Here is a 14,660-nt window from a genome sequence, read left to right as displayed (position 1 = left end):
TGGCGGCCCAGGTGTCAAAAAAGGGGCTCAGCCTGTTGGAGATGACGAGGTGCGCCGGAACCCATCAGAATCTCTTCTTGCCCCTGCCGTCCTTCTTCCTATAGCCCTGTTGGTATCTGGGCTGGGAAGATGGACGCCTGTCGGTTGGAGGAGCAGGTGACCGGGAGGATTGGCCTTGAGGCTGAGTGTCCTGATGGTAGGGACGGTCCTGTGGTTGGAAGCGGTAGTGGCCGCCTGGATGCCAGGGGCGCTGACTAGTGTACCTCTGTCGGGGGGACTTGGAAGCGGAGGATGACATACCGTGTTTTCTGGCGGCAGTCTTCATCCTATAACGGAAGCTGAGTTTCTCATCCGTGTCCCGGTGAAACAAGCCCGAGTTGTCAAAGGGCATGTCTTCTATGGCTGCCTTCGCTTGTGGAGTGAGGTCTGAAGACCGGAGCCACGCGTATCGCCTGAGGGCTATGGAGCCAGAGAGGACCTTTGATGCACAGTCCGTCGAGTGCCTCGCGGAGATGATCTGCTGTCCGCCTATCAGGTGGACTTCATTCCTGAGTGCAGACATCATCCGCCTCCTGTCATCCGGCAGGTCAGCGATGGTGGGGTCCATCTTCTCTACGAGGTACTGCACGTAGGCCCCCATGCAGGCCGCGTAGTTAGCCACCTTCAAATCCAGGGCCGCTGAAGCATAAAACTTCTTAGCTAGGCCATCCAGTTTCTTACTGTCCTTGTCGACTGGAGAAGACGAGGACTTTGGGACGAAGGTGGACTGGGCTCCTTCCACGATAGCCGAATTAAGCTTAGGATGGTTGGAGAGCCAAGAGGGTGCCGAAGGAGTGACCCGATAGAGGTTTTCAATCCTACGGTATGTCGACGGGATGGAGGCCGGTGCGTCCCAGGAGCGTTTGGCAATTTTCTCTAGCGATGGGAGATATGCCAAGGCTGGTGGAGCTGGGGCGGAACCGTGGATCCTTCTCTCCACCGGGTCGAGGGCATCGTCCTCGGGGTGGGCGACTTCTAACTTCAGGGCATCCGACATCCGGATTACCCTGTCGGCAAAGGACCTGACGTCGTCTGTAGGGGACGGAACCGCAGGTCCCTCCGGGACGAATGGAGCCTCGTCATCGTCGGAAGGTGACGCAGAGCGTGGGGATCTCGATCTGGATCTTGATGGAGATCTGCTACGCTTCCTGGGCGACAAGTCGGTGGTGGTCAAGTCATCCAGCCCGTGGGAGGCATCAGTGTGGCGACGGTCCCGTGAGCAGTCCCGGATGTTGCGCCGTAGGCGGGACGGATCTACCGGGATAAGATACTGTCCGGTACGGTGATCGAAGACGAGATCTGGGAAGGCATCAAACAGGTCCTGGTTCCGTTCCATTGAGCCTGGACAGTCCGGATCTAAGGCGGCATCCGCCTCAGCCCCTAGTGTGGCCCGATCCTTCTTCGGGGGGGAGCGGGGGCGCTCTGCGTCCCGTCTGGCGGGACGTGGTCTCACCACAGGAGAGGGAGAACGGGGTCTAGCCCTCTGTGGGGATAGGGGAGCATCGGAGTCGTGGAGCTCCCCTTCAGACTCCGAACCCAAGTCCACGATCTGCAGGGCGTCCGCCGGTGCAGAGAGGTGGCTCGCAAGGAGGACCCTGGGTTCCAAGGGTATAATCCGGGAAGACGCCGGTACAGGAGTCGGGGTCTTCGCCGGTTCGGCCACTGGAGATGTAGACGGTGCTGGCCTCGACTCAGGCGGAGGCACTGAGACCGTACTTGGAGGGCCCTTGCGACGGCTCTTGGCTGGCGGAGATGAAGAACGGGCCCGTTTCTTCTCGTGGTCAGAGCGTTTGTCTCCTCTCTTCTTGGAGGCCCTGGGAGCGTCCGCGTTTCCAGAACCACTGGGCTGGCTCAAAACCTTCTCGTAGAGCGCAGCCTTAAGTGTCCGGTCCCTATTCTTTAGGGCCTGGGCCGACATAGCTTTACAGTGGGGGCAGTTGCCAGGAATATGGGACTCCCCCAAACAAAGGACACATTTTTCATGGCCATCGGCCTTAGGGATTTTCACCCCGCACTTAGTGCACTGCTTGAAAGAGGCCATGGTAATCAAGTCCGTTACCGGTCCGAGGTCAAGCCGAAAGATCACGTAGAAGACAAGCCGATAGGGAAAGTCCGAAGAATGGTCAAGTGAAAGTCCGAAGGTCAAATGCCAGAGATTCAATTGTGGAAAGAGCAACAAGATGCAAGCGAAGTTCCTCGAGCTGCTTAGCGCGGCGGAATGAAGGAACTGAAGAGGAGCGGGCCATCAGGGGCCTTATATATGGGTGGGCGGGGCTACCGCCAAAAAGTTGCAGAAAGATACATTGCTTTCTGCCTGGAGATTCTAGAAGTTTCCGAGGATTGCTGCGCAGGCGCAGAATAAACCCATTTGTGTGATTCGCAGAGACCACGAAGAAGAAATGGAATTACACATGTATTTGCTGTGCTTCCACACAGCATAAAATATGCACGCATGCGAAGTACTCAGACCCCCCAGGTTGGCAGATTTTGCAGTACTGATGCCTTTCGAAATAAACTTAAACTTGATTTAAAACAATATGACAAAATTTACTGTAGTAGAATTAGAAGGTATACAGGAATGGGGCCCAATCTTGAATGAACTGCACTTTTCACAAGAGCCTATTAATGCCAGTTAGACATGTATCACAGAGACCTGGTTGGATGAGGGTGGAGAAGCTATTTTACTACACCACTGAATATAATGGGATTTGAGCATCCACAGATTTTGGTACCCATGGGAGGGGTGTTCTGGAACTGAACCCCAGCAGATACCGAGGACTCACTGTATATTGTTTCTATGAATGGGCACAATTCTGAGGCTGAGAGAGTGTGACTTGCCCAAGGTCACCCAGTGGGTTTTTATGCTCGAGTGAGGAATTGAAACCTGATCTCCAGAGTCGTAATCTAACGCTCAAACCGCTACAACATGCTGACTCTCTTGGACGCCTGATAAAACACTGCAACTCCGTCTCCCTGCTGCCCCATATTTTGCATAGTGCAACATAGAGAACTCCGGTGGACAAAGCTGAGAGAAATTAAACATCTCTTACATAAATCAGTAAAATCAAGGTTTATTTTTTGGATTATGTTTGTGTTTGTGTGTGCGCGCATGTGTGAATATTTCTGAACCATGGGTGGTTCAATCCATGCACATGGAGGGGCTGACAGTATCTCAGCCTGTTTTAACTTGTTGAAAGCTGCCTTTACTCCAAGGGCTGGGGAAAAAAGCAGCAATAATAATGCTGGTTAAAGAAAACCAAGCTTACATGATAAAGCAGGGTATAAGAGCACAAATCAGGCTCTGATGGTTGCAAATGCAACAGTCACATCAATAACCTTAAATTCGGGTGAGGAGGAACAGGATTTGTTACTACCAGTAAATTAAACAAAGCAGATAGGCCAGAGATTAAAAGCAGCATTCAAAAGACCTTGCGGGAGATTTTATGAAGCAGGTTTGGACATCAGTCAACAGTGAAAACTAATCAATGTCCTTGATTCTAAACAAAAGGAAGGAAATTTGTGGTCCTTCAATTATTCTAAGCTCTTAACTCCTGTCAGCCCCATCCACCATGGCCAATTGTTATGGAAGATGAAAGTGGTAGTCCAATGCCACATGAAAGACCATATCTTCCTATCCTTGCTGTAGGTGATTACACCAATCTCTACTGTTTCCAGCCCAAATGAAGAAGAATTTTCTTTATTTCAGAACATGTTGCCATTTTCCTAAAGTGCATCTATCTGCACCACATGGGCTGACCTACAGCACTGTAAGATGAAAGAACTATTCTGTATAGTACTAGCCTACCCAATAGCAAACATTCAGCAAATAATAGGACATACACATCCTATCTGAGGGTCATTCAGCACAGGCTAGTCTGCAAACACCCCAGAAACTCAGGAGCTCATGGGTGGTCAGATCACCCTCCTGTTTCTAATTTTCTTTGTGGATGTGGCAGGGGGGAGGAGACAAAGAGACAAAAAAGCATGGGGCATATACCCCCTCATATTGAGAGAATGCCCTAGTTCATGTGCCCAGCCATGTGAGTATACTAATACATATTACCAATGACAGTGTGTGATTAAAAAACTAGGATGAATGCCATGATCTGTTAGAACAGCTGTTTTACAGTTTAGTTTCCTCTATTGTCAGGAAACAGCAACAACAAAAAGTCATTCCCCACCTGTGCCAATACAGTAATGAAGTTTCGGTTCAAGTGTACAGCTTCATAAAGGGCCAACAGGATAGCCTCGTTGGTTCTACAAAAAGAATACAACAGAGCACATTTATTGCAGCACTGTATGTGATCACCTTGGGCACTTAGTAATTTTGGATGCTCCACTTAATGAACAAAAATATTTTCGTGCTATTCTGGAAAGCTCGGGGCTTCCAAACATACTAGGTTTCTGGCAAAAAGATACAAGTACAGTAACAGAATCCACTTTGCTTTGTGCAGTCACAATTTCTATCCATTCACCACAGCACTCACTCTTTAAATGTTGGACTTTATAGAGGGGTTTAGATCATTTCCTATATAGTAGCCTTCCCTAATATCTCTCTCTCCTTCTTTCACACACACACACACACACACACACACACACAACCTTCTCTGTACACAATTAAGAAGGAGCAATAAATGGAAACAGAAAATATAATAAAAGCAGGCACCAGTATGAAATTCCATTAAAAACCACAGATTGGATAAAAAAGCAATAGTATTCTTAAACAATTAGGCAGACCCAGTCCTTTAAGAAGCTCACTCGTTTTAAAATTAAGAACAAGCAACCCAGAATAATTTGCTTCAGCTAAAAACTGGCAACACTAATGACGCACTGTATTTCAGCCCTCCAAGTAGCTTGTCTACAATGATAGGTTGCACAAGCAGTAGCACATCCATAATAAGATGACAAGCCAATGCCCTAGCCTCATCAATCTGTACCTATGTTGAATCCATGGTATCCCAGTCAGCATGAATGTAAGCAATTTTATCCACAAAATGTAAGACAAACATCTCACAGTAGGTTTCTGAACACCCCATGCTGTGTTCTCCCAGGTCTCTACCAAGGACTGTTAATAAGTTTAAGTAGCTCCACTGGCTGACTCCAAGCAAATGTAATAGCAATGTCACAGTAAAATTTCTTTGCCATCACTCCTGCTACAGACTATCTGTAAAAGGGCTCTTCTGTAGGTCTGGGTGCGGTTACAGGGAATTTATTGTCATTTGAATTCTAGCCATCAGTCCAACTCTTTCACTGCCTTCAGCTCTTCAGAATTACAGTGGGTAATGTCCCAACTGCTCTGTCAAGAATTTTGTTTGTTTCTTGTAAATTTAAATGTGGTGAAGTTTCTGATGCGGCCATCAGAGGTAAACAAACTGTGTGGCCTGGAACAATGATACCCAAATGCTGTGACAGTTCTTCTAACTTGCTTCTTCTACTTGTATTCCCTTAAAAATGCATAAGAATATAACTGTTCTAAAATCTACAAATTCAGAAGGCAACTGCAGCATCTGTTAACTCGACTATGTACCAGACTAAGTGGACCTACAATCCTGGCTGCTGAGCTGTTGTTAATCTTCTCTTGTTTTACATTTTAAAAATTAAAATCAAACTAAAATTAAAAGTTCCAAGCAAGGAACAACTTCTAAATCAGGGTGGTAAATTGTCATTTAATTAATGTACTTACTGGACTGAGATTTTTTCATCAGCATCAGCTATGAACATGCTGCCCACCTATGGAAAGAAGAGGTTTTGCACACATTAGAATCTACTGAGATCTTCCTGCAAGAGACACTGGCTCACAACTCTCAAAATAAACACTGAACATTTCTAAGGATCATTTCATATCACCATTCACAACATTTGGACTGGGTCCTTAATGAGGCAAACGTTATCCAACAAGACACAATTCTTACCATGTTGGTCAAGGCAGAGAAAAACCCACTCTGGTGCTCTTCCTCCTTGTCTCTGTACTGTCTGAACAAGGATGACAACAGATAAAATCATGATACTACAGAACTATGTAACATGGTTACACAATGAGTTATTTGACCAAACTTTTACTTTCAAAGAAGCACCCAAGAAGATATCAAGGAAGATATTTTTTTAAAGGAACTGAACTAATTCACACAAAAATTGCCTTAGATTACATCCCCAAAATATATCTATTCTTGTTATTTATTTATTTATGGAGTAATGTAATAGCCTGAAAATTTCTGGCATTTTGTTGCATAGCTCTGTCACAAACACACACACAGCAGAGTCTCCATGTAATGTGTGAGTAAAGTACTACATTTCTCCTTTTAAAAATCAGCTTTAAACTCTCATGATGCAAGGCCTCAAATCTTACAACTGGTCCATTAGTCATTTCTCCAGAAATATGTGTACATTTGAAGTTACAACACAATCAGGAGCAATGCATTTACCAGCAGCTTTACTGGCCTCATCTATTATTATTAGAGTACTAATAGGAATTGGTAAATTCAATATTAGTGTTTTATTGATTGTATTAATATTTTGTACCATTTGTATTACCTCGTATTATTTTACTGTTGTAATCCCACCTCAATCTTTGGAGAGGCGGGAAATATAAATAAACTCTATTATTATTATTATTATTATTATTATTATTATTATTTAAGACCAATAACTAATATCTCAATGTGTTTGAAGATTTAGAGCAAGTGTGGGGAACATTTTTAGTTCAAGGACCAGGTTCCCTTGTGGATAAACTTCCAAGGGCTGGAATTCAATAGCAGGTAGGGCCAAGGGTCACAGGTTACATGCATAAGCAGTTCACACACATCACCATACCTTCGGTTCTGTCACCTCATGTTTTCTCTCTCTATCTCCTGCTTCCTCCCACCCCATTCTGTCACTGCACTCCTTGTGTTTCTCCAGTCACAGTAGTCACCTTACTTCAATGGACTGTTGCCCAATCCCACTTCCCAAATCACCACCCCGAACAAGCACCCTCCCTGATCTGCCATTTAGATGTCACTGAGCAGTACCTCTTAACAGCACTAACAACAAAGAGAAGAAAAGGGTGAGTGGGGCATCTTCTCAGCAGGATTCAAGAGCTTGTGTAGTTCCAGAAACATATGACATCCCTCAGTAGCTTTTGTGAATATTTAGAAATAGAAAAACTGTTCTGGACACCGCTGAGTAACTGGGAAACACTTCAACCACAATGCCTCAAAAAGCATGCTGCTCACTCTTCTCTCCCCACCATTGTTGGGAAGATACACAGAACTGCCATCATGTGAAGGGTGCTCAACAGAAGTGATGAAAGAAGTTGGAAAAGATGAGCATGGCCTAGATCACAATGAGCAGGTAATGTTTAGACTAAAATCAGATGTTTAGACTAATACTTCCATCAACCCTCACCATGGAGTATTAGGGATGATGAATATTAAAGTCCAACAATATTTAGAGGGTCACAAGTTGCCATCACTAGCTACGCTGGAAGGGGGCATAGGTCAGGGAGAGAGTTGGGGACCTGAGGGATATCAGGCCCAAAGGCCAGAGATGCCCTATCCCCAACTCTGAGACAACAGCAAAGACATCTTAATACAAGGCAAGATGTGATAATTCTCCAAGAAAAACTGTCTTTTTAAAAAGCATGCCACAGCATTATCAGTGCCTCCAAAATAGTGATTCTTAGAACACTAATTCCACATCAAAGATGAGAATCATAAAGCCCATCCAATGTTGTTAAAACCACAACTCCCTGTATTATTCATTATTTGTTAATCTAGCTAGGGCCGCCACAAGTCGCTGTCCAATAACATATAGAGGCCACAATTCCTATCCTTGATGTACAATAACACTAACAGACAACAGATTGTACCTTAACCAGCTGCTCTAGGAAGACTGCATTTAAATATGAGAGACCACTAGACAATTTTCCACACAGCTTTCCACTGGTCCACACTAGCCAGACATTCAACACAAATAACAGCCCCAAACAGAACAAGCTGCATTATGTTGGCTAGCAGAAGCAATATACTGAAAATAACTATAGTACTGTAAAAGAATCATGCATTTTAAAGTTTACTTCTGATGTAAGCAGCATCTTGCTTTGAAGCCAACTGAAGATTATTTCAATTGCATTATTAAATTTAATATGCACTTTTAAAATGGAAACACCCATTGCAGGGATGCATAAAGAATAGGAATGAGATCAATTAGGCAGGGAGGAAAGAATTAAGTTGTAATGTTTTGCATGGGAAATATGGGAATATTAACAGACCTCTCTTTTCTCATTTTGCTCATCCTGAAAGTAAATGTGTTCCTCACCCACACCCACCAAGCGCAGTATTAGTCTACTAAAGATGCATTTGAGTTTCTGAGCATCCCTCTGTAACACTATACCATCTTGGATCTAAATTTAAATAAAACTGGATAAACTAAATTTAAATAAAATTAATAACTATATACACAAAGGATCAAGGAGATACATGAAACAGCAGGAGAAGCCAGTGGATGTTCCAGTACTGCAACTCACAGAAAGCTGTCCAACAGAAACTATTCAGTGTTTCATACACATCCTTCTATGTCCAAAGCTGTGCACTTTTCCTTTGAATGGCTATGGTAATTCCCATATCAGAGCTGTTATGTAGAATTAGATGAAGTGGAACATCAGGCTGATCTACTCCACTAGTTTCTACATGGTCCGATTATTTATTTCAAACTGATTTAACCCAAATGAATTTTCTGTTAGAATCAATATTTGGAGCTCAACATAGCTTTTTATCATTGAGGAATAACAAAAGGCAGTTCACAAAAAGATTCTAGCAATGGTGATCAAGATCCAGAAAGAAGAAAATTAATACAATTTGGCATTCATTCAGTTTTGTTTTCCCAAGTAAATGTAATATTTCTGTTCTGCAAAGCCAAGCACCCATCTGAAGTGAGAAACATGAACAGAAATACAAAGAGCTAGAGATTTAATATGCTATTAGGCTGCCTAAGCAAATGATAGACTGATAATCAGGTTTTCTCAGAAAGAGAAAGTTAACTAATTACGCAGCTGTAAAAGTGGGTGTTTCTTAAGTTGACTTACCGGTTGTACTCTGATAATGCCTGAGCAACAACAAGGCCCATTCCCTGCAAGAACAAAACAAAATGTTAACGTTCCAAGTCCTACCTATACAGCACATAAATTACAGCAAACACACAGTAGAGATCCCAACAGCTTCTTCTCCAAATAACTCACAGTGCTCACAGAACTTTGCCTAAAACCTACAGGTCAGGCTTCTTGCAGGATTCCAATCATTTCCATGGAGCTTCATTCCATAAATCCAGATTCAAATTGCTGTTCATACATGAAGCTCATAGGTTGACTTTGAGTCAATCATGCATTCACTCAACTTAAGCTAACCTACAGGGCACTTGACAGGATAAAACTGGGATGGCAAAGGTGTACACCCTCTCAAATTATCTGGAAAAATGATGGGATATAAATTTAATAATACTAATTCTACTGGAGGAAATAAGAACTATCACTCCAGACTTAGAATGGTTCCTCTTGGTGATCAGAAAAAGAAAGGAAATATGGCAGCCTTATTTTCAACCATTCCCATAGCCATCAAGTCCATCCCCCATCAAAGTTTCACTCCTTTCCCATGTACTATGGTATGTGGCAGTCACAATCACAAAAATGAAAGTGCTTGAAAATCTCTGGAATTATTTTAATTAAGGGCCGGTCCAGACTGCCCTAAAGGATGCCACCCCTGTGAGCACTGGATCGGGACCATGGTCCTGATGCGGCATTCTTCCAGCCCAAAAAGAAGCAGTAAAATGCTGCTCCTTTGGGGGGTGGAAAAAATCTGCCCTTTCCACCATGGCAGTAGCTTTTCTGCGTTCCTGGGGCATGTAGCATCTGAACACTGCACGGCTGGAGTGCCACAAAGCTACCTGCCGTCTGGTGAGGTGGGTAATGTGATGCCACCTTGGGGGGTGGAGTCGGGGCGTGCATCAACTAAACACCACGCTCCCATGCTGCCCCCAAACCAGCGGTTACTGCCGGTCTGCTTTGCCCCCAAAGTATTCACCTCTTTGTGTCTTCCTGGCATTCTGAGTAACCTGTCACACTCATACAGCACTTACAGTTTATTGTACTTACATTAAGTGTCGCCTCATCATCTATGATCGACAGCTTCACTATGTAAGGATTCACAGACTGCAGCAGAAGAAGGAAAATCATGAGTCAATTTAACATGACTAAGGGAGTTTATATACGGCCTTGTCTTTCTTGTCCTGCCAGGGTATACACATGCCCTTCATTAAAACCATGGGACTTCATAACCACCCCAATGAACCCCTCCAGGGCCCTAAAGTCACAGCTAGCCTAGTCACATTTTACTTCTTAACCATCATGATCAGTTCTGTTAAAAAATAAGTAAATAAACCAACATATTTTTAATAATTTTTTTATAAGTTTTCCAGATATATAAAAGCAGAACAACAACAATATCTATTACATAAATAGAGAAAAGAAGAATAAGGAAGAAGAAAAAGCAAATACATAATATAGAAAAACAAAATAAGAAACTAGAAAAGGTAGAAATGACTTCCAATTTTCTCTTCAGGGGTTATTAAACTATATTAGATCATAAGATCCATCAATACCTCTCTCATACAGGAAAAAACATCAACCTCCTTTCTATATTTTACAAATATTAATCCTCCAAATTAAATCTTTTACAAACAAAGATATAATCCCTATCAGAAAATAAATCAAACATTAATATATATATATATATATATATATATATATATTGTGAAGTCGAAGGCTTTCACGGCCGGCATCCATAGTTTTTGTGGGTTTTTCGGGCTATGCGGCCATGTTCTAGAAGAGTTTATTCCTGATGTTTCACCAGCATCTGTGGCTGGCATCTTCAGAGAATTAATTTATTAATTATTAATATATATTTATTATTAACTCTCAAATGCAAATACCTCTACCACATATCTGACCTAACATCAGCTGTGTCTCCCAACCAATTATGAAGGGAAAAAATTACATCCTCTACTTTTAATCTAAATCTTTACCTCCTTTTAAATTTCTATTTTCTATGACTTTCCTTAATTACTTCTTTATCTACCCCTGCTCAGGTTCATATCCCTTCTAGAAATCTAGACCCGTAAAAAAATATTGGTAAACTTTGTAAATAATATCTTAAATCAACAGATTTTGTTTTATGACCTGTTCCTTTATATTAAACCAACCAGAAAACAAAACCTTTATTGAAATCTTAAATGAATATCACATGAAACCCATAATGACATCTTAAATCTAGAAGAGTCAGCCTTTATTTCTTTCTATCATACTTAAATTTAACCCTTGGAATTTTACCAAATCTCTTCAGTTGGTGGGATAAACATTTATCCATAAAAACATTCTCAATCTGATCATCCTTCTCAAACCCTCCACCACTACCACCTTCGTCACAATTCTTGCTGGTTTTCCATCATTTCAGATGTTGCCAGCATTCTCCTCCATGATCATCTCCTGGTCTCCAACAGCCCCTCAATCTGACTACAAACCTCTGTCTTCACAATCCAAGTGATTCATTGCTCTTCCCTTTTAAGACTCTTTGCTTGTTCCATTTCCTCATCTAAAAATTCCATTTCCCCATTCTCGATCTCCTCCTCTAATCCAAAATTCAGTCTAAATCTCATTCTAGAGCTAGCATGGTGTAGTAGTTTGAGCACTGAACTACAACAATGGAGACCAGGGTTTGAATTCTAGCTTGATCATGTAAAAACCCACTGGATGACCTCAGAGGATGGCAATGGCAACCCCCCTCTGAAAAAACTTGCCAAGAATACCCTATGATAGGTTTGCTTTAAGGTTACTGTAAGTCAGAAATGACTTGAAGGCACACAACAACATAGTTCTTAAAGTCACAAATAATCAATTTAAGCTCTTGCCGTATCTCTTGCCATGTTACTAAAACAGAATCCTCTTTCTGGAGTTGTATCTTTGCCTTCTTCTATTAAACCATATCTTAGCATGCAAAGAGTTATCCTTTCTCTCTTTACAATGACCCCTCTGATACTATGCAATGACACAGCCTGGTAATTACGTTTTCATGTTACTGAGGCTGTTATCAATTAGAACCTTTTTCCAACTTCAAGAGTTTACTTCATAATTCTATGCTGCTATGTTCTTTTGCCACAAATAAATTTATTTTTCTTTTTACTCACAAATTTATTAAACTTCTGATTTCAGTCTGCAGTCTTAAAACTTCTTAGAAGTAATCATCAAGATCTAATCCATTAATACAAAAGGCACACATCCAGATATTGATGACAACCACTGGATCTAACATTTCTTTTTGTCCCATAAATCCCATTGTTGTTACAAAGGCAGTTAAAGGAAAAAAGAGCTGTTCCCAACTTAATGTCCATAAAGGCTTGTGGGCAGTGGGATGTGATGATGGAATTTGTGTCTTGGTCCCCAAATTCAGTCATGGTCAGATGTTTTGGACCTTTGTAGGAAATCTCCTTGTTCTCTCTCCTCCTTGTCCAGGGAGCTAAATCACCAGTTGGAACTTGCTTACAAGCCAGTAATAGTGTTGCTGCTGCTGCCACCACCACCCCTCTCTCTCTGATCCCTATAAAAGAATGTCGGTTGGCCACTGCCATACCCAGAAGTCCATATGTGCTTGATTTAAAACTATATACAGTGGGCCCTTGCTATATACAGGGTATCCATTCTGGACCACCACCACCCCATGTATGGGAAAAACCGACTATGCTAGAATCCCATGGATTCTTATGGTGATGCACTCCCATGTGGCGGTACACATGTACCTGCAGCGCCCAAATCATTTTGTCTGTTGGGGCTTGCCATCCACGTGAACTCAAGTCTGCAGATGGCAAGCCTGCGTATAGTGCACACATACTGTAGTTTTCATGCCTGAGGGACCAACAGTATAGCAGCTTTCTGTATCCTTAACTGAGTAGTACTGTGGGCACTCCCCTTATGTGGGGATCCATTCCAGATCCCTCTATGTAAGGGAAAATCAGCGTATGCTGGAGCCCCATTAATTCTTCCATGGCGCGTGAAGGGCTCTTTCGGTGCGGCTTTCAGCGTATGCTCAAAGCCGAGTATGGCGCGCCCACGTAAAACACGGGTGCACTGTATTTCAAATCAGACTTATTCTCTACCCTTCTCTGTATCACACACACACCCCACAATGAGACATACTATGAAGATGTCCTGTCTATGGTACAGTCGGCCCCTGGATTTTTTATACATGGATTCAAGCATCCACAGTTTGAAAATGTTCAAAAAAAGTATAAATTTCAAATATCAAACCTTGATTTTCCATTTTTATAAGGGACACCATTTTGCTATGTCATAATATTTAATGGGACTTGAACATCCACGGATTTTGTTATCCACAGGGAATCTTGGAACCAAACCCCACCATATAACAAGGGTCCACTGTAGTAGCCCCATGTTAGTTCCTGTGTGAGATATGAAGTGGTGCTGACACAAATATCTAAATCTTTCAAAAAGCAAGAACAAACACGGCTGTTATCTAAATATATAACACAGACAGGTTTTTACTTCACATTCAAAGGCTATTATCAAAACCTACTCAAAGTCAAACATGTTCTAACATTCCCAAGAACTTACTACTAGAACAATTCAATAGATGCAGGACTGAAGTGATAAGGCAGTTCAAAAGGCTGTGTCAGTATCAATGTCGAAAATAAAAAGAACTGGGATCAAAATCCCAGAATCCAATGCCAGATTCACATCACAATAAAATTCTAAATGGAGTAACATTATAAGAAATAAGGAGAAAAATAATGAAAAAGGAGCCATTATAAAATGATAGAAACACAACAGAGACTGTTGTGTCATCTTATAGATAAATGTATTGTGTAAGTTTCTACAAAGACACTATCCTTTTAGACAGAAGGACAAGGATAAGCTAAATGTGAGGAAAGCAGAAGGCCAGGATAGGAATACCAGGGACAATCTATCTCATAGAGCAATCCTATGTATATTTATAGAGAGATAAGCAAAGGGATCTTGTACATGAGACTGAGAGAAAGAGGTTTGTAGCATAAGCTTTTATAAGTCTCCTTCATCAGATACATAACACACCTATGTCTTGAATACTACAGGGTAGAGGCAAATCTAACTGAGTTTAATGAACAAGGTTGGATAAGAGGGTTGGATAACTTGTGGTCCTCCATATGCCGGATTACAATTTCTGCCACTTCTGACCATGGCTGAGGCTAATGAGATTTAAAAGTCCAACAGCTTCTGGAGGGTTACAGGTTTTACATTCATACTGCAGCCTTGCAGCAAACATCTTTCATGTTTATCTAGTAATGTCCCAATGAAGTGAACAGCACTTACTTCTAAGTACTGTAGACACAGTCAGGGTTCAGTAACAGTGCACTATGGAGGGATTCAGGTCAATGAAGGAGATCAACAAATAAGAGTTGGAGCCAAGTAGAACAGAATACAGCTTGGCAGGGAAAAGACTACAAAGTAATATCTTTTCTTTCATCAGGGATCTTTGTCATTTCCTTATTCTGTTTCCTGTTCTTAACAGATTCCCTAACTTGTCAAGCATGAAAGGCAACTATCC

The 14,660-nt window shown here is 42.1% G+C and overlaps 1 protein-coding gene across 1 annotated transcript in view; it reads right to left on the bottom strand.

Annotated features, from left to right (window-relative positions):
* The window catches only part of LOC149318433 (armadillo-like helical domain-containing protein 3), a 236,313-nt gene that overhangs the window by 192,381 nt on the left and 29,272 nt on the right, over positions 1 to 14,660 (bottom strand). Inside the window, exons 9-13 of the mRNA XM_089509700.1 lie at positions 10,163 to 10,219; positions 9,101 to 9,144; positions 5,952 to 6,012; positions 5,723 to 5,769; positions 4,221 to 4,296 (exon numbers count right to left, since the gene is read on the bottom strand). Coding sequence (XP_089365826.1) covers positions 4,221 to 4,296; positions 5,723 to 5,769; positions 5,952 to 6,012; positions 9,101 to 9,144; positions 10,163 to 10,219 — 285 coding nt within the window. The remainder of the gene's footprint in view (positions 1 to 4,220; positions 4,297 to 5,722; positions 5,770 to 5,951; positions 6,013 to 9,100; positions 9,145 to 10,162; positions 10,220 to 14,660) is intronic.

Source organism: Sceloporus occidentalis, unplaced genomic scaffold, assembly GCF_023333645.1.
Source record: "Sceloporus occidentalis isolate IW3139 unplaced genomic scaffold, rSceOcc1.0.p SCAF_2, whole genome shotgun sequence".
NCBI classification, from domain to species: Eukaryota; Metazoa; Chordata; class Lepidosauria; order Squamata; family Phrynosomatidae; genus Sceloporus; species Sceloporus occidentalis.
Note: the sequence above shows the minus strand (reverse complement) of the source record. Positions and strands in the feature narration are given on the sequence as shown.